Below are 22,114 nucleotides of genomic sequence, written 5' to 3' on the forward strand. Positions count from 1 at the left end.
GAATGTTGAATGTTAGAAGTAAAGTTATAGAGTACTAAATGTAAAAATGTTTTGGCAACATTTTCTTTATTTTAGTGGGGGACGGTGTGGCGCCCTATAAATTATAATTTAAAAAATAATAAATTTGCTATACCTTTAAAAAAAGCTAAATTGATTATAATATGACATAATTCATTTAATTCATTCATTTGTGTCCATGTAGAATCTTATTTGTGTGCTTGTGTAATTATTTGTTTTATATACCTTTAAGAACACACGACATTATTTGTTTTATTAACGACTTGGTTAATTAGTTATAATTTAATTAATTATAACAAATACAGCAAGATGTCAATAAAGTAAATTATTTTCTAATACAATTCATTATGTCAATGTATATAATAAATCATATATATTTATGCACCGTAATTTATCATTTCAAATAAACAATTTTACGTACACATGGTTACTTTTTTAATTCTAGTAATATACTGTAATTGCCCGGTCATGTTTATCCTTATCCATCGTTATCTGGTATGTACAGCATTTTGGAAGGTAACAATTTGTATTTTCTGGGGGCATTTGAACGCAGCACCAAACATGCTTGCGCGTGGCCGCGCCCCCTTGTAGTAGGGCGGGGAGAAGCAGTCTGTTTGGTTTCGCTCAGTGTCAAAAAGTTACACAAGCAACGGGTGAGATTCTACAACAGGGGCTGTTTCTGTGAACACGTCGTCACGCCTTTGCGGTCCATTTATCTCTCGTGGGGTGTTCAGGGCACGAGGCACGTAACACGTCCAGTCCCCACGCGCCGCGGCACCCACTTCACGTCATTTCAACACGTTTCCCGATTCCGGACTGAAGAGCAACTGATCAAAACAAAGCTTTTTCGGGCTTTCACAAGCGCGTGTGAGCGTGACTTCACGGGCATGTGATTTTGTGGAGCTTGTCTTTACAAGGAGTAGGTAGCCACGGCGGCCAGGGCCACAGTAAGCGCAATTGGCCGTCAACTATTCGCGCTCTTCACGCGTTTTTTGGGGACATGGAGCTGAGCTCGGTGCTTCTCACCGTCGGAGGATCCTACGGATTCTTCCGAAATATCAACACCGGAGTAGGGAGACTACCTGTGCCGGAAGCTGCCAGCAGGAATACGATTAAATGGAGAAACATATCCACGTCCTTCGTGCACAGTCTTGTCACCGCGATATGGGCAGTGCTTTGGTAATAAGAATCACATTCTAATGAGCGATTTAATCATAATATACTGTGTATTTTTTATTTTTATTTTTATTTTAACTGTTGAGACATCACGTGACTGAACTTTTGGTTTTCCAGCTTTTTCCAGCAACCAGAGATGGCTGAAGATTTGATAGAAACACACTCTGTGTATTCTCATGCACTGGTGTCTTTTTCAATTGGTGAGTCTAATCAAACATCATGGACAAATACAAAACGAGTTGGGTGTGTGTCTGTCTGAGAGGCCTCGTGGTGACGATGGAATTTCACCCTGGGTGTGCCCTCACTGTGTGTGCCCTCACTGTTAATATTGTTCATATTACCAAAAGACAATATGGGAAACCCGTCATGTTCCTCCTTGGTGTATACTACTGTATAGCAAACACGCACACAGACACATACAGTCTATACCAATTACTGCACATTTAAAATGTACTTAACATTTAATGTAATGGGGTCCACGGGTTAGCACATCCGCCTCATAGTTCTGAGGTTGTGGGTCTTCCTGTGTAGAGTTTGCATGTGCCTCCCTGTGCTTCAGTGGGTTTTCTCTTGGGACGCGGGCTTCCTCCCACATCCTAAAAACATGCATGTCAGGTTCTTTGATGACTAAATTCTCACCATAAGTTAGTAGTAGTAGTAGTAGTTTTCATCTTACCCATGACCCTATGTTTTTTAGTCATTATTTCATATTTAGTTTAAGTATAAATCTTTGTACCTCCAAAATGGTCATTTTCAGGAACCCCCCCCCCCTTTCCCCAAATGGCATGTTTGTTCAACCATTAACATTGCATTGTCAAAGAGTGTAAGCCATTTTCAACACTTAAGATTGGTCAATCTCTACATACACAAAAGGACATTTCCCTCAAACATTGTTCACAAATCTGTATAGTGAGTATTTCTCCTTTGTCGAGATAATCCATCTCACCTCACAGGTCTGGCATATCAAGATGCTGATTAGACAGCATGATTATTGCACCGGTGCGGGCCTTATCCTGGCCACAGTAAAAGGTCACTCAAATGTGTAGTTTTGCTTTATTATGGGGTTCTGGGAGGTCACAAAACCAGTCAGGATCTGGTGTGACCACTATTCACCCCACACAGTGCAAACAACAAAAGTGCTGCATTTATAATTTTGTTCAGTGACTGCCCCACTAACTGATTGAGCCATCGCGCTTTACTTTCTAGCCACAGGTTCCAGCATTTGTAAAGTTCTAAATATAGATGAGTATTATTGTAAAACACAATTGCTATATTCTGTATATATTAGTAACCTTGCCAGCCAGATTGATAATTGTGATTCACTTGAGGGAGTTCTTCACATTATCAATTTGGTACTTCACTAGGCAGACCCGTTCGGGAAAGGCGTGGTTTTCTGTACAATACTTTGAGCTGATTGGACGATACGGCATCTCTGCACATTTGTTTTGACCAATCAAGGCAACGGATACAAATCTCATCATTTGTCTCGTTTTAGGGAGGGTGGGGGGTAAGCACCAACATCTTTACCAGTTAAAACATGCACAAAGCGCTTCCTGTTGTTCAAATTCAACAAGGAAATGGTGAGTAATTCTGCGAGAGCATAATTAACTCATTCACTGCCATTGATGGCTATAGATGTCAAAAATTACTATTTACTATTACTAATAACTATTTTTTAGTAGTTTAATGTCCCCCCTCCCCCCCACACACTTTTTTTTTTTAGCAATAGTATGAAAACCTAGGATCCCGCATCGTACCCTGGCCAAGGGCACAAACCAGGATGTTTTTTAATCTTTTGTGCCATTTTAAATCCATCCATGTTGTGTTGTTAGCCTCGTCTTGGCTAGCGCTAAGGGAGTTCGTCTCTCAGCTCCCTTTCGTTTATTGCTAGGTCTCACTCACACTTGGAACCTTTTATTTATTTATTTTGTGAAATCTCATCTGCATTTTTTCCCAGTATTTTATTTTAAATTTTCAAGCTTCCAATGACAAAAAACAATACATTTTGATTGTCTGTTGCATCTACAGCATTGCAGTGCCATTCATGGGCATTTCACTTTTTGAATTGCCACAAAACCAGTTGCAGACGTTCAATCGCACATAAAAAGCAGTTGCAAAACCACAAATATTGTGCAACAATATCAATTAGATTTTGGCTGAAATGTGCGTACAGTATGTTTTTGGAATGTAGGAGGAAGCCAGAGTGCCAGGAGAAACCCCACACAAGTTCAAATAGAACATGCATGAAGAACCCAGAATCTCGTCATAACTTGGCTCACAGCAAAAGAGCTTGAAAGTGTCTGCTCGGACCCTTGTGTGATGTTATTGGTTAGTGTTTTTTCCTTTTAAAAACAACAATCTGCCCAACCCGAGTCCACATGCTTGTCCACAGTCTTAAAATAGCATCTGTTGCTATTTTCCAATTAATCCTTCAACAGTTTAAGGGCTGCCCCCTGAACCACAGCTTAATTGGCCGCGTGCCGCGCAGCTTGGGCTCCCCCAAGAATTCCCAGGATGCTTAGCATTCCGCCAAGAAGCCCAGCCCTGGAAGCTGGCAGCATGAAGCGCGTTGCTGAGACGTGAGCCTCAATGGAGGGTATTATGACCGGTCTGTGGCACCGCATGTCCCCCCCCCCCCCCCCACACACACACACACACATTTGTGTGACGTCACAAGAGCAACAACAGTGCAAGAAGTCGCTGATTTGTATAGTTTACTTTCCACTGGAAAATTGAGCCCCCCATCAACGATAGTGGTGTGATTCTGAGGTTACGCTCATTTTTGGAGAGAACTTTGCTCCACATGTGTTTATTTGCTGTGATGCCACGCTACTCTTGTGGCATTTAAACAATAGTTTACAGTTTAGTGAAAGAAGACCTTGTATTGGGACTCCGCCACCATCTCCGGGACAAATCCAGTTAGTGTTACTGTTAATGTGTGCTTCTGTTTTCTCTTCATGGGTGTGCATAGATAATTGTGTTAAACACGATGCAACCACAAGGCACACATTTAGGAGTAATTGTTGAATCTGTCATGTTTCCACTTGTCAGTCACAGAGCACATTTAGTGGCTTACATTCCCAATTCCTACAATATTTTCTACTACTAAAAAAAATATCCATACAATCCATGTAACTGCACTGGAGAATAACTAGTTTTGTTTTCGGTAAGAGGACATAAATAGTTAAGGATTCTGTGAGACCTTGAGAGGAAAAAGGCTCCATCTTTTTTCAGCCAAGTGCTCCAGTCATGGTTTGGATGGAAGTCAGTGGAAACTGTCTGACTCCGGTGCTGATCATGCACAGAAACATTATTCCGGCATCAGCAAAGTTTAGACGCCCTTCTAATTTTCCCTCCATTGAGATATTGCAAGACTCATCACGATAAACTCATTAAAATATATGTTTTCCTCACAGTACAATATTCTTACAATATTTTGAAGAGCGTTTATTGCGATTGATTCTTATTTGTGGAAGAAACACGAGCAGCACAATAAATGGTGGTTAGCATGTCTGCCCCACAGTTCTGAGGTTCGGAATTTCTGGGTTTGAATTTTGGCTCCGGCCTTCCTGTATGGAGGTTGAAGTGCTTGCGTGGGTTTTCTCTGGATATCCCAAAACATCATTAAATACATTAAGTTTTACATTGGTGTGAATGGAAGTGGGAATGGTTTGTCTCTATGTGTCCTGTAAATGACAGCTGGGGTGGGCTTTAGCTCACCCATGCTGTGACCCTAATGAGGTCAAGTGTGAGAGAAAACTGATGGATGAAGTCATTTAAAAGTACACTTAGGGCAGTAAATGGAGAATAAACATTCCAAATGGAATGCAACTGCACAAAGATGGATATAGTAATCTATCAATTGGATGATATGAAAATTTCAATATGTAATTGATGATAAACAGGACATTTTTTTTCCCGACCTCGCAAGTGGGATTTCCGAGTTCCCGTACACACTTCCTGGTTTGAAGTCGGAAAAGTCTGAGTTCCGATCATCCTCGAATGCAACATAAAACCAAAAAAAGCAGTGGGCCTCAACTGCAATCCTCGTGTACCTCAACCCAGCCTGTTTTCCATGTCTCCCACAAGCAGCACAGGTGATTCAAACGATCAGCTAATCAGCAAGTTCTGCATTAAGCTTGATAACGATCCTCAGCTGTGTTGGCTGGGGAGACATGAAAAACAGGCTGGATACGGGTTCTCGAGGACCGGGGTTGAGAACCAGTGATCTAAAAGCTTCTTGACTTTCAGTACTAGCAACACCTGAGTCTCATCATCTCATTTATGCAGACCTTTGGCAAATTGGCACCACTGCTCCCCCATGCGGTGGGAGGTTTAAATCCACAACATCCATCCATCCATTTTCTTAACCGCAAGGGTATCACATAATAAACACCTTACAGAAATGACTTTTATGAATGGTAGTTTTTTTTAATGGCTACATAACAGCAACATGAAAACACTGAAGGATGATTTTCTGAATGGAGTACTGTAGTCTGTAGGTACTATTTCCTGGTTTGCTGTGACGTACAGGTTTTAGGTTTCACCTAAAACCTTCATTGCAGCTTAAGGTGAGAATAAAGAAAAACATGACACCACATCACGCACGCACGCACACATACGTATATAATGGTCCTAATTCTAGCCGCAACAGAGCACCTCACTCACCCCTACTCCACCGCCCTCATCCTCACCACTCCATTATTTTTTACAGCATTCTGAAAAGCTGTCACCATGGATACGGCTGGTGGCGGCGAGAGGGTGGTTGGGTGGGTGTCGGTGGATATGAATAGCCCCGCTCTCCAAGACGCATCTTGGTTGCCATCATGGTTGTCATGGAAGCAGGGTCCCCCTGGATTGCTGTGACATGCCTATAGCAGCTGTTGTGACAGTGAACGTGTTGTTTTTTTTATCAATGAAAAAACTGCCATAAAATAAGTGTGACATTCATTTTCTGTCCCAACAGGTTACTTCATCTATGACCTGTTTGACATGTTGAAACACCAGAAGTTCAGTCAGTTCTGGGAGCTGGCCTTGCATCACATTGTAGTAAGTCTTCAAACATAATAAGCTCTTTAAGCTGCTTTAAGTTGGGTTGCATGAAAGGTCAATTTGAGGTCTGTAAGAGGACAATCTAGCTGTGCACAACATTGATATAAATAAAACGTAGAGGTCGTCGTACAAAAGCTCCAGCACACCCGTCTCAAGTGTAGTCGAGGCAAAGACAAAATACCCGTCTTTCTTGTCTTGTTGCAAAGAACAAGTGAGGGAGGGATAAAGCAACAATTGCAAAATGTAACAACCCACCCCAGGCACTTTAGGCCTTGACAAAGTCAAACTCTCACTGTCTTGGCAAACCGGGCGTCGTCATCAGAATGAACAGGTTGAATCACCTCAACATGTTCCTGGCATGCTGGAAAAAGAAAACACAAGGAAATTACATCATGTGAATCATTTGGAATTTCTAACCAAAGTGATTTATATCGTCAATTTATTGCCGTCACTTGTAGGTTTTTCTTTCTCTTCTATTCTATTAATTTTTTAAAATTTAAATATAGTGATGACATCTAGTTTACCCGTCATCCTAATGAAGACAAGTGTGAGTGAAAATGGTTGGCTGGATGGCTTCAACGAGGATCATCTGATGTGCTGATGCAACCTTCAAATTGGTGAATTCTGGTGTAATTGGTGAAATCTGAACTAAAAAAAATAATCTATAGAATGTTCTTCTCAACATATAAGAGACCAAAAACCTTATTGCAGTTTCTGTGTATCGTACAAGATAATAATAGAGTGCCTTAATGTCCAGTCCCGCTGGTCTGGAAAAAAACAAACTGAAATACTTGTACCAACTGCTACAACAATGTTAAACATTAAGACTGGGAACAGTCAACAGAGAGCTGTTAACGTTCATCAGTCTTGCAAAGTATATGAACTCTCTTTTAATCCACAAGGTATTGCTTTTATTTTTTTTCGTGGCAAACTTACCAATATATTTACAGAATTTTTGCGGCGCTCCCAAATAATTGTTCCGTTATTATAAAAAATAAATAAAAATCTGAGCATATTTAACATGATTTCCTTAAATGTTAATTTAATATAAATTTATATCAAATTTTAAAGTGCCTCTGTCATGACGCCATGTTGGAAAAGTTGTTACATAAGAGGACTCGATTAGCGGCACTTTCAGGGGACGATTTTAAATGACTGTGAGTCGGTTCTCGAAAGAACCGGTTTTTACTTCCTTTCCTAATCCGTAAATAATATGATCAAATATAATAATTGCAGACCTTTGTCAGAATGTTTTTTAAAGAGCATCATTCTTAAAGACTTGTGGTAACTGGCTTCAGCGCCATCCCAGTGTTGGGTTAAAAGACGATTGCTGATCCCATTTCTTTCCTTTCCCTTCTGCAAGGCCATGAATGGAGGCTTTGGTTGCGCCAGCTGGCTGCAGATTGTCACCAGAGCAATGAAGGGATGAGACTTTGCCTTTATTCAAATGCCCCCGCCCCCAACTGTTATTCACATTTGCTCCCAGTTTTCTTGCTTAAAAAAAAACCACCCGCTTTTGCTTTTAGGCTTTCTTCTCCTCCTCACTCTTTTCCTCCAGCTATAGAGATGCAACAAAATGTCAGTGAGCTAACTAAACTGGAGAATCTCCAATATTTGTACAGTCAAGTTAAGTTTGGACAGCCAGCGTAACTGCACACACCAGATGATATCCTGGGAGACCGTTCTGTGGGTTGATCTTAAGTAAGGTTAATTCATTAGAGTTAGTTGTGCAAGTGTGCAAACATCACATTATCACAGAATATTAAATGAATGCTGCACAATGTGCCTCAGTTGTAAAAATGTACGAGGGGATTATAACCACAATCTTTATTTCAAATAAAACAAATTGTTTTGACACTATCTGTATTTACCCTTATGCAATGCAAGTATAAATGAATGTCTTTATATCATCTGCAGTAGTCTTGACAGTTGCTGTTTTTGTCTTTAACGTTTGCATGGCCTTGTGGTGAAAGTTTCAAGTCAGGACAAATACTCCAATGAAAGAAAACAAATCCATGGAATCCTTTTACCCTTTCCTATTGACGGAAGAGGATGTTGTATTTTATTGCTACTTGAGAGCCATTCCACAATGCGTCATTTGGAAAATGATGTCTGGTTAATTTTTGGGCCAGAAATAGGTTGACCCCAATTCCATAGGGATGTAAAAAGCATTTGCTTTAAATAGGTTGATCACTCATGACCTCGGTGTGAGGGGTGGTTAGTATATTTACGTACTAAGTTGGCATAAGGGCAAATCCAATTACTCATTGGCTTAGACGTGTGTAATACTTTTCTGTTTCTAGCTCAATGATCATTCTTATATTTCCTTTATGTCATCTTGAGCATGGTAAAAAAAAAAAAAAAATGGAAAAAGAGCTACCGGTACATACTTGTGGAGTTTGGATGCCAATGGAACTGACGACTCACAAGATATGTTGAGGTCTTGAATGACATCATGTCTGTTTTTGTGTGACTTTAGAGGCTTATTTTTTCAGAACATGTTGGTTGAACGTTGCTGGCACATTGGATTTTTCAAGTTCCACTGTATTTTATTTGGCTTCCTTTGGACTCCTCGGCCTTCACTAATGGACAATATAAACACTGTGGCTTGCAAAGTACGACCTTTCATGGTATTCAGAAATGAATTCAGCTCAGTGGTGGTGTGACAATGAAGAAGGTTTTGGATGTGGATCTGCTCATGGTCCAGCCATGTGGCGCTTGCGTGACTCTGGCTTCAAACACTTTACAAAAACATGCACGTTAGATTACTTGAAGATGACAAATTGGTTGGTTGGGCTCTGCCATTGACTGGCCATCAGTCCAAGGTGTCCCGCACTTCTTGACAAAAGTCTATTGGGATATGCTAAGATGGTTGGATGGTTTCAGTGAGGAAGAACAAGGTGCCGATGCAACATTCAAATTTCCCAAATCTAAACCAAATAATTATATGTGGCCTGTTTCAGGATAAAAACTACTCCTAGGAAATAAAAACAGGGCCAGATAGCGTAGGTCATCTCTCACTGTCTCTGGAGTCCACACTTTTGTGGTTATAAAAGAGGACTTCCACAAGATTAGGCAACAGTTTTTAACGTGTACGTGTGCGCCTAACATGTGAGCTTGTTCTAGTCAGATGCTCTCTGTCTTTGTTTGAACCAAGTTTGCCTCCAGAAATTTGTGTCAACCCGCTTTTATTAGGCAAAATTACAATTCAATAATACAATTCACTCCTCAAGCAGATCAAGGTGTGAACATTTTATTTAATTTTCATTTTTTTATATTTAATTTTTGCCGCTATTTGAGGGCCAATATTGTACACAAAGATCTGGGCTGCGCTTTCTGTATCTCTAATTCAAATCAATTACTGTTAGTAGTCTTTTTGTATTTTGTATTTAGTTGTAAACCATAAGCATGTCTCACATTAGCTTCATGTGTCATGTGGTGGCACCCTCGGATAAGAATAAAACATGTCTCCGTTTTCCAGCCCTAAAAAAAAAGGGTATTTCTATGAACTATCATCCTTGTATGATGAGTTGACTTGAGTATAATCTACGTACAAAAATAGCATGGGGAACCTCCATCATTTTATGCAATCCATTACAGGACGCTGATCAACTACTGAATTTTTCACTGCAGGATACGATGTAAATTCAAGTTATGTATTCAAATGTCAAACTGGCACTAAAACCAAACATTATTTTTTGAGTACCACTTATGAGCCGTACGAGTGCAGAAATAAGGCCATCATTCATGTAGTCAGTCACATTGAACTGTGATGTGCGACAAAAGTCCATTTTGGCTAAAACAGTATTGTATTACTTTTAGTATACTCAGCATTAGCATATTCAGAGTGATGTTCCTACTTGTTCATCCTTGCTTGCTATCTTGAGGAATATAGTTAATAGCAGGTGTTTCTTACACAATCAAATGTATGTAGATGTCTGGTACTTTTTTTCTTCTTCTTTACAATCATTTGTTTTGCTAACTGCTAACTCCTGCTATTTTCCCCTTACGGCATTACTATTAGATTATGCCTCAACACATACTGAAGCATGGAGAACAAAAAATTTCACAGAAGGAGGGAGGCAATGTGGACATTTTTGTGCGGTAAACAATGTGACGGGTGTGTTTATATCTCAGCTGGCTCATTCCTTTAGTGCGGAACCCCTCGGGCCCCCCCCCCCCCCTCATTTTTAGTGTGTTGACCCAGACTAGAGGAGAGACATCTGGTGTCCACTTGAACCTCAGGCTCCTTTGGGAAACAACACACCTAACACCAAACCTCCAGCTTCCCGAGTGGCGTTCCACAAATACGTGCACCCCTTTCAAACATTTCTGTGTTGCAACCTTACTCCATATTTTACCCACAGTACTCTCTTGCCCCCATATCTTTGTACTGCTTCAAAACATCTTCGACCATCCCCCCGTGTTCACCCACTCTTGCAGCTTGTACAGCCCACTCTTGTGGCTACAATAGCGGCGCCCCTTGTTCTATTAGGACTTTCTCTGCGGGTGTCACTGTCAAGGAATTTCATTGGAAAACAGCCTGCAGGTCATACCATTTGCAAACCACCCCAACATTTGGCGGGAAAAATATGCCTGAAAAACCACACAACAAAAATGTAGCAGTCCGACCATCAGGTTTAGTGAACTTAACCTCCCTTGCCTGCGCTAATAGGTGTTGTATATTTCAAGGCATCTTAACTCATTCACTGCCATTGACGGTTATAGACTTAAAAAATTCATTTGAACTATTTATTAGTTTAACATTTTTCCCCACTTTTGTTAACAAGAGTATGAAAACCTATAATTTTTTTTATTGTACATTTAGAACATATGTAAAATTTGTGATTAATCGTGAGTTAACTCATGAAGTCATGCAATTAATTTTGAATTTTAATTAATCACATGACTTCAATATTTAACTCACGATTAATCATAAATTTTATATCTGTTCTAAATGTACAATAATACTCTTAACAAAAGTGGGGAAAAAATGTTAAACTAATAGAAATAGTTCAAATGAATTTTTGACGTCAATGGCAGTGAATGAGTTAAACACGCTTGCATATTGTCTACTGCAGTCATAATCCCCCCCCCCCCCCCCCCAATTGTTGTACTCATCAGGGCACAAGTGACTCAGAATAGAAGTTATCAACATGAAGGGCAGAACTGAGTGTTTCAATGTGGGGTTCTGCCCCCACAGAACTGAGACAAGCAGTCTTGTTTGTCTTTTAAGAGGTCTAGGATGGGTCACACAGTCCGACACGTATGTGCCATGCATACCAAAGAGGCTGCAGGCCGGGGAAAGTCAAGCATTAAGGAATTCAATGAAAGAGGTGGTATTTCTTTAAAGTTGACGTATGAGTGGTACGTGGAGCCGTCTATTCACCTAAAGATATGCTAACAGGCAAGGTGGGGGCAACCGCACCCTGTTTCACGACTTGATTGAAAATGTCATTTAAGCAAGGGCGAACAGTGTGCTCTACCGAGTGCTATTCTAGTGATCTTTTAATTTAGTGCATTCATTTTAAGTATAAGAACATTTGTTCAACTGTATAATGATGTTGAAATGTGGAAACATGCTAGATGATCTTGTTAAGGCTCATCCGGTGGATTCCATCCAAATATGTCCATGACTATTACGTGACCTGCTGTCAGGCGACAGCAGTTAACTCAAGTCGCATGATCCCGGTCACGGCCACCGCCACCCGCTCTCCGCCTGATGGATGCGTATCTTTTGATACGTTGAACTCTGGTTTAATCATTACGGTTTCTAAGGAGGGGCTGCGTGGTTGCCATTTCGCTGTTGAGCTTCTTCTTTGTTTCTTCACGTTAAGGAACCGAGCATACACAGGCTGGTCCCCACGTGATGCTTTCAGAGGGTTATTGATCTTTGAGCTTTTGCTCGTTTTATGTGAGATAAGTGTCCATCTGCTCATTCATCCAATAAGAATGTGCCAGATTGTCCATGGCACATTTCAAATTTTATGAATGATTGAAGGCCTTCTTTAGTTGCAATTTCCCTTGCCCCGTCTTTAGACAAGCTGCCATCTTCTCTAGTTTTGATGTCCTGACATGTCCAGGCAGAAAGAATGCGGGTCCATTTGTATTGAAACAGCTACCGTGGTCTGTATCTCGGAATTCCTTTCCGATCTGATTAAAAAAAAAAAAACACAGGGAAAAAGTTTCATGTGAAGAGAACAGCTTTGTCAAAATTGTCTTCTGTTTACTAATCCCTTAAAAAAAAAAAAAAGACACAATGATGTAACTTACATCTTTGTGATGTGACTGCCACATCTCTGCAACCACAAGGTATATTTGAATAATTCTCGTGTCATAATAAAGGGAAGATCTGTTCAGATGTGTAAATATAAAGGTGCTCGTCAAAAAATTTGAATACCCTCAAAAAGTTGAATAATTTCTGTAATTCCTTTCAAAAAGTCAAACTTTCATAAATTATAGATTCAGGGCCCACAATTTTAAGTAATTTCAAGTATTTATTTGTTTATCTTTACATTATTTGGGCTTCCAGCTCATAAAACACATGAAACCAGGATATTTAAAAATAAAAATTATAATGTGAAGAAATGACCATACATACTTCCCAGTGTTTTGCATGGGATAAAAAAGATGGATGGATGGATTGTACTGTATTGTAGCCCTCGTTTTCCTCTTGTGGTACAGTACTATCAAGAGGAAAATGAGGGCCACCAGACCAAAAACAAAGAGCTAACAGTAAGCATCAATAAAGCCTGGGCTTCCAGGACCCCCAGGCAATGCCACGGCGCATTGAGGCAGTGATTAAGGCAAAGGAAATCCACCCAATTATTGAAGATTGACATACCGTTTTGAAAATACCATCCATCTTTTATTTTTCCATGCAAAAGACTGGGAAGTATGTATGGTGATTTTTTTCACCACACTATTTAGTGGGTTTTATGAGTTGGAAGCCCAAATAATGTAAAAATAGACAAATAAATACTTGAAATCACTTAAATTGTAGGCCTTTAATCTATAATCTATGAAAGTTTGACTTTTTGAATGGAATTATGGAAATTATTGAACTTTTCGAGCATATTCTATTTTTTTGACAAGCACCTGTATATGTGTAATTTAAGTTACTGGTAAAAGGGCTTAAAGGTTTAAGAATGTAAACAGTAACATCGCAGCTCTAAAAGTGTGCGCACAGTTTATTTATTTTTTGCTTCCCCACACACGATTTATTTAAAAAAAAAATCAAATGAGTCATACAGGTTATAGGTGACGTTAATGGTCTAAAAAGTATTGATCTCTTCTTTTTTTTTACATTAAAAAAAGCTGGCATTTGAAAAGGGGTGTGTAAACTTTTACCATCAGCTGTAACTCACAATGCTGAGTGACCTGGAATAACACATACGTGGAAAGCCTTCTAGTGGTTTGTGTGAGTGATCGGTCTTTTTATGAGATTTTTTTTTTTTAAATCTTCCTCATCAGGTTCAGCGTATCCTGTTATGTCTTATCTTTTACTGCCGAAGGTCGAAAACATTCCTATCATCTTAACTTGTTGGGCCTCTGGTGATTGTTGGATAGTTTTCTTTGGTAACATCTTCATCCCTCCCATGCAGGTCTTCTCATCCCATGTTGATGACTTGGTTTACTTGATTGCTACTTATGTTTTCCTGCTTGAAATTGGAAACACAAGACGGTCCTGCGGCAGTTTGTCTCGGGAACATTTAATTGAGTCCGCAGGGAGACAATGCAGATAGAGTGGCTTTGGCTGCAACAGTTGTGAAGGATCACATTCAAACCAAAGTTTCTTTTGACTTGCAGTATATCAAAAAGTGAGGACTCCTCAGCACAACATTACACATATAACACTTTTTATTATTATTATTATCAACATACTCCAGCAATGGACAAGGGCAACAATATCCCTATAATCGAAAATCCAAAATAAACTAAAGCACAACAACAGAATTTCAGTCCACAAATGTCTTAACAAAGATCAACGAAACTCAAAGTCCTAAACATTTGTTATTTGTACGTCTCCAATGTTCTACCTCACCTCATTTATTCATTTCACTTTTGTTTTTATGATCAATGAAAATCTATTAATAGCTTTTGGCATGAATCCATTTCCAAAAGGAGGACACAATATAACAATGCCAAAACAAGTATGTCTGAGAAACAAAAAATGACATTCCTCAGACTGAACCAATCTCCAAATACTGTTTTGTACATCTATAGTGGTATTATAAATTACCTTAAATATCTTGTCCCAAAATAGAGGACAATCAAAGATGTCCTCACACCTCTGGCATGCATTTTACGGAGCTTTATTTTCAATCATTTTAACCAGTTTGAGTTTTCTCTTTCCAACGTCTTCCCGCTGTTGCAATTAATTACATGTATTGTATGGGTTGAAAAATAACGGACCATATTCGGATCTAAATTATTATTTTTTTTTTTTTTTGCGCTTTTCACTGCAATATCAAGAAAACTTTGCTGACTCATAAAGGATAAGCATTGTAACCTCTGCCTGTCTGGTCACCTGGGATTATGTACAGTATTAATTTAATTTATTGGTATTCGTACAATTAGTAGGGATACTGGCATAACATATTGCTGACAATCCAATTGTTTAAATATATCTAAATAAATTTTGCATGATGTGTATGAAAGTAAGTAAAAAGCTGATATCATCATGTTGAAATTTGTTTTGCTTATATTATATAAAAGGTCTGCACAATGTTTGAACCTACAAGTTGGGCATAGAAAATTGATACCGAATATAAACTTGTAACTATTTTGGGGACTCATGCTTGTTGGTATTTGTTGTGCCCAGTAAGTGCATAAATTCAAATTCACCAATGAAGTACTATAATATTCCTTATGCTACACTAATCTGATTACGCATATTGATTATTGATGTCTTGAAAACTGCATATGTAAAACTTCCGACCCTCATCCTGCATCTTTGTTGACAGTTGTTGAATCTTGCACAAGTCTTTTCTAAGAAAGTAAAAGCTGTTATAGCTATCAGATGGTGGGAAACAACGCCGCACTTTCCCACTTTTCGATTTTTAGTCGTGAGTTTTTAAAGCCCAGGTGCACAAAAACATCTGTCTGGCTGCAACAAGGCTGCCTTTTCTGGTGGTGTGATGTAACGCGTGCCACATGGGGTTCCATCTGATGCTGAAGTATTCCAAATGTCCAACATTTTCCAGGAGCTGTTGGAGAATTATTGGGATTCCCCTTCTGTCAGGGCAGTAAACAGCAGCATAGAAATCTCTTTGTTTCATCAAACTCTTGAGAACTTTTGTTGCATTTACATTTTTTTCTCTCACTACTTTTCTCCCTTTTCTAGTCGTTTTATGGTCCGGTCTTTATATTTCTCGCCACTTCTACTATGCAATGGCCCTGATAGATGCTTGTCTATCAGTATTTAACTCCCAAGATTAGGAATGGGAGATTGCGATTGGCTGCTGACAATATGCACAAACATCATAACCATAAAGGAAGGATAAACCACCATCACGCTAGAAACTATTTGACGTACGTGTGTTTTCAAGGTTGTGGCTATGCAGTATTTTCTTTTGTGTCATACTTGAATAAGCATACATATATTCATGACTTTTGTACTACATACACACCCACACACACCATCAACACACATTATCTGCTTTTCATCACAATCATAAAACATTGACGAAGTGTACAGGCAACGTTTTAATTGACATTGTAAGACAAGTGCAAAATAACTAATTAGCATTCATGAAATAATAAATAGTATTAACTTTGAGAGCAAATGGCAATGTGTGCCTTTGTGTTTTCTCTTTTCATTTTTTTTTTGTATTGAGACAATTTCCTGTCATTGCCAACCCTTTTTAGCGTTGTGCCGCATTTGCAGTATTTTTTATTTGTTGTGGTCTACTACAGTCATCAAACTATTCTAAGGGCCGACACCCATCTTCCAATAGACCTACTTGTGGTGGCCTTGTTTGAGCCACACCCATTTTTCCAACCGCTTTCACTGACTCCTCTTGCAAAGTGGTTGCCGTATAAACACATAATGTACAGTAAATACCTTGCAAGTTATTAACGCTACCTCTGCAATACTTCCTGTCGGAGGCGAAAACAAAGCCAGACGTGCTGTCCTGAGGGCCTCCAATGTTTTTTGTTCTAAAATGACCACCTCATCAATGTGCCTTTTGTGTAGTGCTCAACAGTGTTGTGTCCTATACACGTTGCTCTTTAGCCTTTGGTTGTGACCCTGCTGCGGTACTCTGCTCTCATAAATGGATGTGTTTGTCATCCAGTCCAGAGAGTGTGGATGTGTGCCGTCAGGGTGTGGAATAGAAACAAAAGCAATTTTGGAATCATTTTAATGTCAGAAATGAGCTGTTACTTTTATTAAACATGAGTCAGTATTTCCATAATGCTTTTTACATTTGTGCCACCAGCATTTGTTTTCTGTGTTTTTTTTAATACTAGTTTTTAGGGCTGTCACAAACAAGAACATTTTAATATTGTTTTTCACGTAAGCCTGGGTTTTGTGTCTCTCATAAACACGAGTGCCTCTCGTGGCCATTAATGGTAAAATACAGTGTTACATTTTCAAGACGCATTACCAGAAGTGAATGTTCAGTGGCCCGTTTTTTTTTTTTTAAATACACATTTTAAAATGCCATGCCATTCTATTGAAAATAAGCAAGCCTGTGCTGACTATGGACTCTAGTGGGGATTCACAAATCAAATTTGAATCAAGTCTTTTGCAAAAGTGATGGCACAAAAAACTCAAATTGTCATTGGCCACTTGCTCACATGATGTGTTTGTCTCAACCTGGCCCTATAATGTCAACTTATCACACTTTGTTTGTTTACTTGCGTCACTTTGAGTTGGAATGGCGAGTGGGTGAGCTCAAATATCGGATGTTATGGTAATAGGAGTTGTGTCAACGCGTCATGAAGGCTCGAGTTGTTGAATTGTTTGTTTTCGATGCTGCCAATATTGTTTTTCACGTAAGCCTGGGTTTTGTGTCTCTCATAAACACGAGTGCCTCTCGTGGCCATTAATGGTAAAATACAGTGTTACATTTTCAAGACGCATTACCAGAAGTGAATGTTCAGTGGCCCGTTTTTTTTTTTTTAAATACACATTTTAAAATGCCATTCTATTGAAAATAAGCAAGCCTGTGCTGACTATGGACTCTAGTGGGGATTCACAAATCAAATTTGAATCAAGTCTTTTGCAAAAGTGATGGCACAAAAAACTCAAATTGTCATTGGCCACTTGCTCACATGATGTGTTTGTCTCAACCTGGCCCTATAATGTCAACTTATCACACTTTGTTTGTTTACTTGCGTCACTTTGAGTTGGAATGGCGAGTGGGTGAGCTCAAATATCGGATGTTATGGTAATAGGAGTTGTGTCAACGCGTCATGAAGGCTCGAGTTGTTGAATTGTTTGTTTTCGATGCTGCCACCTTGCGGCGATTTAGTGTTAGTTGTTATTCAACCGAATTTTATAACAACTGCTTAGCTAAGGTGTGTTGACCTTTGCTCTAAATCCTGTCACACACTGAAATAAACCACTATGTCTTCAATACTCTTTAATATCTCAATGTATTTTAACTTCAATTATACATAAATCCTCAGCTGGCTGACAAACGTAAAGCTTTAAACCTATTTAGTAACATTTTTAACAGACATGTAAGTGTAAAATGATGTTAAATCTGTGTAAACATGACTCTGTCTTAACTTTGACCGGATTTACACTGCATGTTTCAAGTGACATTTATTTGTTTCCAATTGAAATAAGCATCATGTCAATGTAAAAAAGGAAAAAAATGCATGAAATGAGATATCAACCCTCCTCCAGATGTTCATCAAAATCAGACGTTGCATATCTGTGCATGCATCTGGAGCATAAATAGATACCCCATCAATGCAAACTTTTTTTTTTATCATCCAAAAACAGCTTGTGAACATCACATGACCAAATTCGGTGCCGTGATTTGTCGTTACCTGAGCAACTGTGATGTCATTTTCAGTCGACAGTAAGTGGCAAAATGGCTGCCCCATGAGATGGCTGGAGTTTGTTGCTTAATTCATATTCCACAAACACAATATGAATCCATGTAATCCAAGCCATGTTTAGACTACAATTTATTGGCACCATTGTGTTTTCTTAGTTTTCTGCTCCTTCCTGTGTCTCCCCCTAGGTGATCACCTGTTTTGGCCTGGCCGTATTGACGTACCGCTACATCGGTTTCGCCGTGGTGGCCCTGTTGGTGGAGATCAACTCTGTGTTCCTCCATCTCCGGCAGATCCTGCGCTTGGCCAACCAAGCCGCCAACACCGTCTACCGGGTCAACAGCATGATCAACCTGGGCACCTACGTGGTGTTCCGCATCAATACCCTGGCCTGGATGACCCGCTGGCTGGTGCTTAACAGAGACAAGGTGCCCCTCATGGCGTACACGCTGGGCAGCGTGGGCATGGCGGTCATGACGGTCATGAACATCATCCTGTTTTACCGCCTGCTCAGGAGCGACTTCCTGCAGAGCAGCACTCGGGAGGCCAAGAAAGAGAAGGAAACATAGCCCCATTTTGTGACGATATGCTTAGGTTTGGTACATTTCTTCCCTTTTTTTTTTGTTTGTTGCTGTTTGGCTTCACTGACAGCTACTCGTTTACATACTAATGCGACTACTGCATCACTGCACAGACTCACCGGGTGCTCCAAATGTAGCTCCTCCATTTGAAGCAACACATCATGCCGTTAATGTTTATCACCATGTATATGACGTGTGTATGCGTTAACCAACCAAATCTAAACGTGATTTAAACTAGTTATGCAACGGTGATGTCTTTTCTCTGATCTAACGTCAAGCCACCTGCTACCTCAAAGCTTTTAACACTCGTCTGCCTCTTCCAGAACGAGCGCTGTTAATCATTGTCGAATGTGGCACAACCAATCCCCATAAAATGATAAGCGTGATCTTAACCATGGCTTATTATGTTTGGCCTATGCGCACAAACTGAAAAGATTCTGTGTAGTATTGTTAGCGCTAGTTGTTGCCATAAACTGCCCCGTTTATTCATGCGTGAATCCAGCCAAGGGTCACCACTCACCACTATGTTTGTAAGCAATGGAGGAAACCTGTGAAATAGTCTCAAATAAGCCTTTTTGGATGTATTCTGTCTGCTGCTTTGCTGCAATTATCAGGCTGGAGGGAAGTGCTATTCTAATGATGGCCTTTAAAGGGCAGCACACTCAGCAGTTACCTCAGTGACCTAAAGGAGACAACATGCATTTTTTTTTGTGTCATAATTTAAAACGATTCCCATTTGTCTTAATCAGAGGTCTGTGATATTCTTTCTTCCATTAAAGTACACACAAGAAAAAAAATTATAGTACACTTAATATCCGCATGTCATATGCTGTTTGGTATCATTTGGTTATAGAGGGCCGTTCTGTCTAACTCACGGCAGTTTTTGTGGCGTTATGAGACTAAAAGTTCTTCGGTTCCACACTGCAAATCAATGGCCGTTGTGAGCTGGCACTCCGCAGATCCAAGTACTCGAATACAAACAATAACAAATTCAAATCTGGAAATGTCACCTTTAACTCATTCACTGCCATAAATTCTTAAAATAAAATAAAAAGAGAAGATTATTAAAAATTAGGGGCGACAGGCAATTACATTTTTTTATTGTAATTAATCGCATAACTTCACTAGTTAACTCATGATTAATCACAAATTTTATATCTGTTCTAAATGTACAATAAAAAAATGTCTAGGTTTTCATACTCTTGTTAACAAAAGTGGAAAAAAATGTTAAACTAATAATAATAGTTCAAATGAATTTTTGACGTCTATAGCCGTCAATGGCAGTGAATGAGTTAATGAGAAAAGAGGAGAGGTATCTCCATCACTTTGCAAATCCTTTGATTTTGTAGATCTATACTAGTATTTCTGTCTATAAGAGAGTTAGATGCCACGTTGTGAGGTTTTCTATTGGAATAAAAACTCTTCTTGCTCTTCGCAGGGGACACGGACTGAACCCTGTCGCGAGTAGCCAAAATCTTCAAATAACTGAAACCCCCTCCCCAAAGGTTTGCTATTACAGATGGCGATAAAGCACTTAAAACGGGAAGGATGACAAAACATTTAGCATGTACACAATCATGAACCCATGTTACGTAAACGGCTGTATTCAGAAATGATTCTACACAAATAAACTACCTTCACATGAGTTTCATAGAATAGCTTGAATTGGGAGAAAAGCAGAGACACTTTCAAGTTTTTGACTGTGCATGAGGTACATTCATGGACCACCAAGAAAACAGGATATCTGAACGCAGTCGGAAAAACACCATCAGTAAATTAAACCAACAACAGCTAGATGTCACCAGATGGTGCTTAAATCATACCTAATCTGTTTTAGCTTGAGAACAAAACCAGCTAATTCTATTTTGTTTTGGGGGTTAAATTGTGTATATTTGTAATTTATTTGTTCTCAAAGAAGTGTTGTGTTACCAATGAAATTACTTGCTTAAAGCGTTTGAAACTAGTAATTGTAATTGCGTTTTGGTTGTCTCTGTAGCTAATATTTTTTTTATGTCAACCTGTTGCTGTAAAGACGGTCAGTGTTAAATCCACTGATGCTGCCGGACCTGAAAATTGAGGCTGTTTTTAACTTGCAGTCCATCCAAATTGTTCCCAATTGAACGCATACCAGCAGTTCTAATTTCGAATCAGAAAATAGAAGCGCTAGTCGTTCTTGATCACAACAGCCTTGTATAAATATCAGTTTACTGTTAATTGATTTCAAAAAAGTTTTTAGCAAATGTAGGCAGTTCACTGTACCTTTTTAGACCAGTGTAATCTAACTATCTTTTTTTTCTAATTGTCTTATTGAGAAGCAATGTATTGATGATTGGCAGCCAAATTCAGATACATTTATGAAAGTGGTAGTTTTTTGCAATATTAACACTGTTATTAACTAAATATTGTAAATATGTGAAAATAATGTAAATTACGACAAAAATCAACGTTTTAATGGTGATTACAGCGAGATGTGTGAGGTTCCAGTTTAGCTGTTTGAGAGCCATTAACCATTTCTTTTGGCACAGATTATTTTGTATCTCGTACCCCAATTTATGTTAGGAAAAATAACATAATTTCATGTTATAATAAAGAGACTCATTCTACATCTTTTTCCTTGTCTTTTTTTATGCAAACGAGTCGAACCACTATGAATGTGTCATGCCGTTGTTGTAATTCGAATCATATCCACAAGAGTGCATCGTAGTGCCACAACCAAAATGTAATTTTAATCTGTCACATACACGCGTGTTTCTAGGACTGACATCAGAATTAAGGTTTGGGATCATTTGACAGTAAATTGATAAGTCTGTTAATAGCAAAAATTGCAACTTGGCTAATGACACCTGTTCCGTGCCAACAAATTTCAAACAAATATGTTTTGTAACTAACAAATAGCAGTGAACTTCTCTGATGGTACTGAAACAAATTGGCATCACTACTTTTAATCCTCTTGTTATTCCTATCTTTAAGATCTTTATTTTTAATGTTTCAATTTTAAAAATACTTTCATGGTGTAGACAACGAACAGTGAATTGTTTGTTGTGGTGTGGAATATTTCTAATATGTACCGGTTATGGAACACTGCTTAGAATATATTTTAAGTGAGTATTGTGTGCCCTGGCCCATCATATCATATTTTTGGCACCTTTGGATTCTCTCCGATCACTGCCACGTCGCCTACGTCACTCCGTGGTCCGATTTTTTGTTCTCGCGTGATTTCATCACGGTGTCTCGTCGTCGCCCCTCCTCCTACCCAGACAACCAATCCCTCG

At 39.1% G+C, this 22,114-nt stretch overlaps 1 protein-coding gene across 1 annotated transcript; it reads left to right on the forward strand.

Annotated features, from left to right (window-relative positions):
* The first annotated feature begins 664 nt into the window (after positions 1-664).
* Positions 665-21,445, forward strand: tlcd2 (TLC domain containing 2). Its single transcript, XM_086081540.1, has 4 exons — positions 665-1,197; positions 1,312-1,394; positions 6,161-6,243; positions 18,450-21,445. Exons 1-4 carry the CDS (start codon positions 1,019-1,021, stop codon positions 18,828-18,830), a joined length of 726 nt encoding a protein of 241 aa, XP_085937666.1. The 5' UTR covers positions 665-1,018; the 3' UTR covers positions 18,831-21,445.
* The last annotated feature ends 669 nt before the right edge of the window (positions 21,446-22,114 follow it).

This window comes from Leptonotus elevatus, chromosome 7 (genome assembly GCF_054856555.1).
Source record: "Leptonotus elevatus isolate MCC_2025b chromosome 7, RoL_Lele_1.0, whole genome shotgun sequence".
NCBI classification, from domain to species: Eukaryota; Metazoa; Chordata; class Actinopteri; order Syngnathiformes; family Syngnathidae; genus Leptonotus; species Leptonotus elevatus.

What these genes read in the sequence shown, in the direction of transcription:
- tlcd2 (XM_086081540.1), top strand. Translation starts at nt 1,019, where the DNA reads ATGGAGCTGAGCTCGGTGCTTCTCACCGTCGGAGGATCCTACGGATTC. An exon ending in GCGATATGGGCAGTGCTTTG is followed by an intron (nt 1,198 to 1,311) that starts GTAATAAGAATC and finishes TTGGTTTTCCAG; the next exon opens with CTTTTTCCAGCAACCAGAGA. An exon ending in ACTGGTGTCTTTTTCAATTG is followed by an intron (nt 1,395 to 6,160) that starts GTGAGTCTAATC and finishes CTGTCCCAACAG; the next exon opens with GTTACTTCATCTATGACCTG.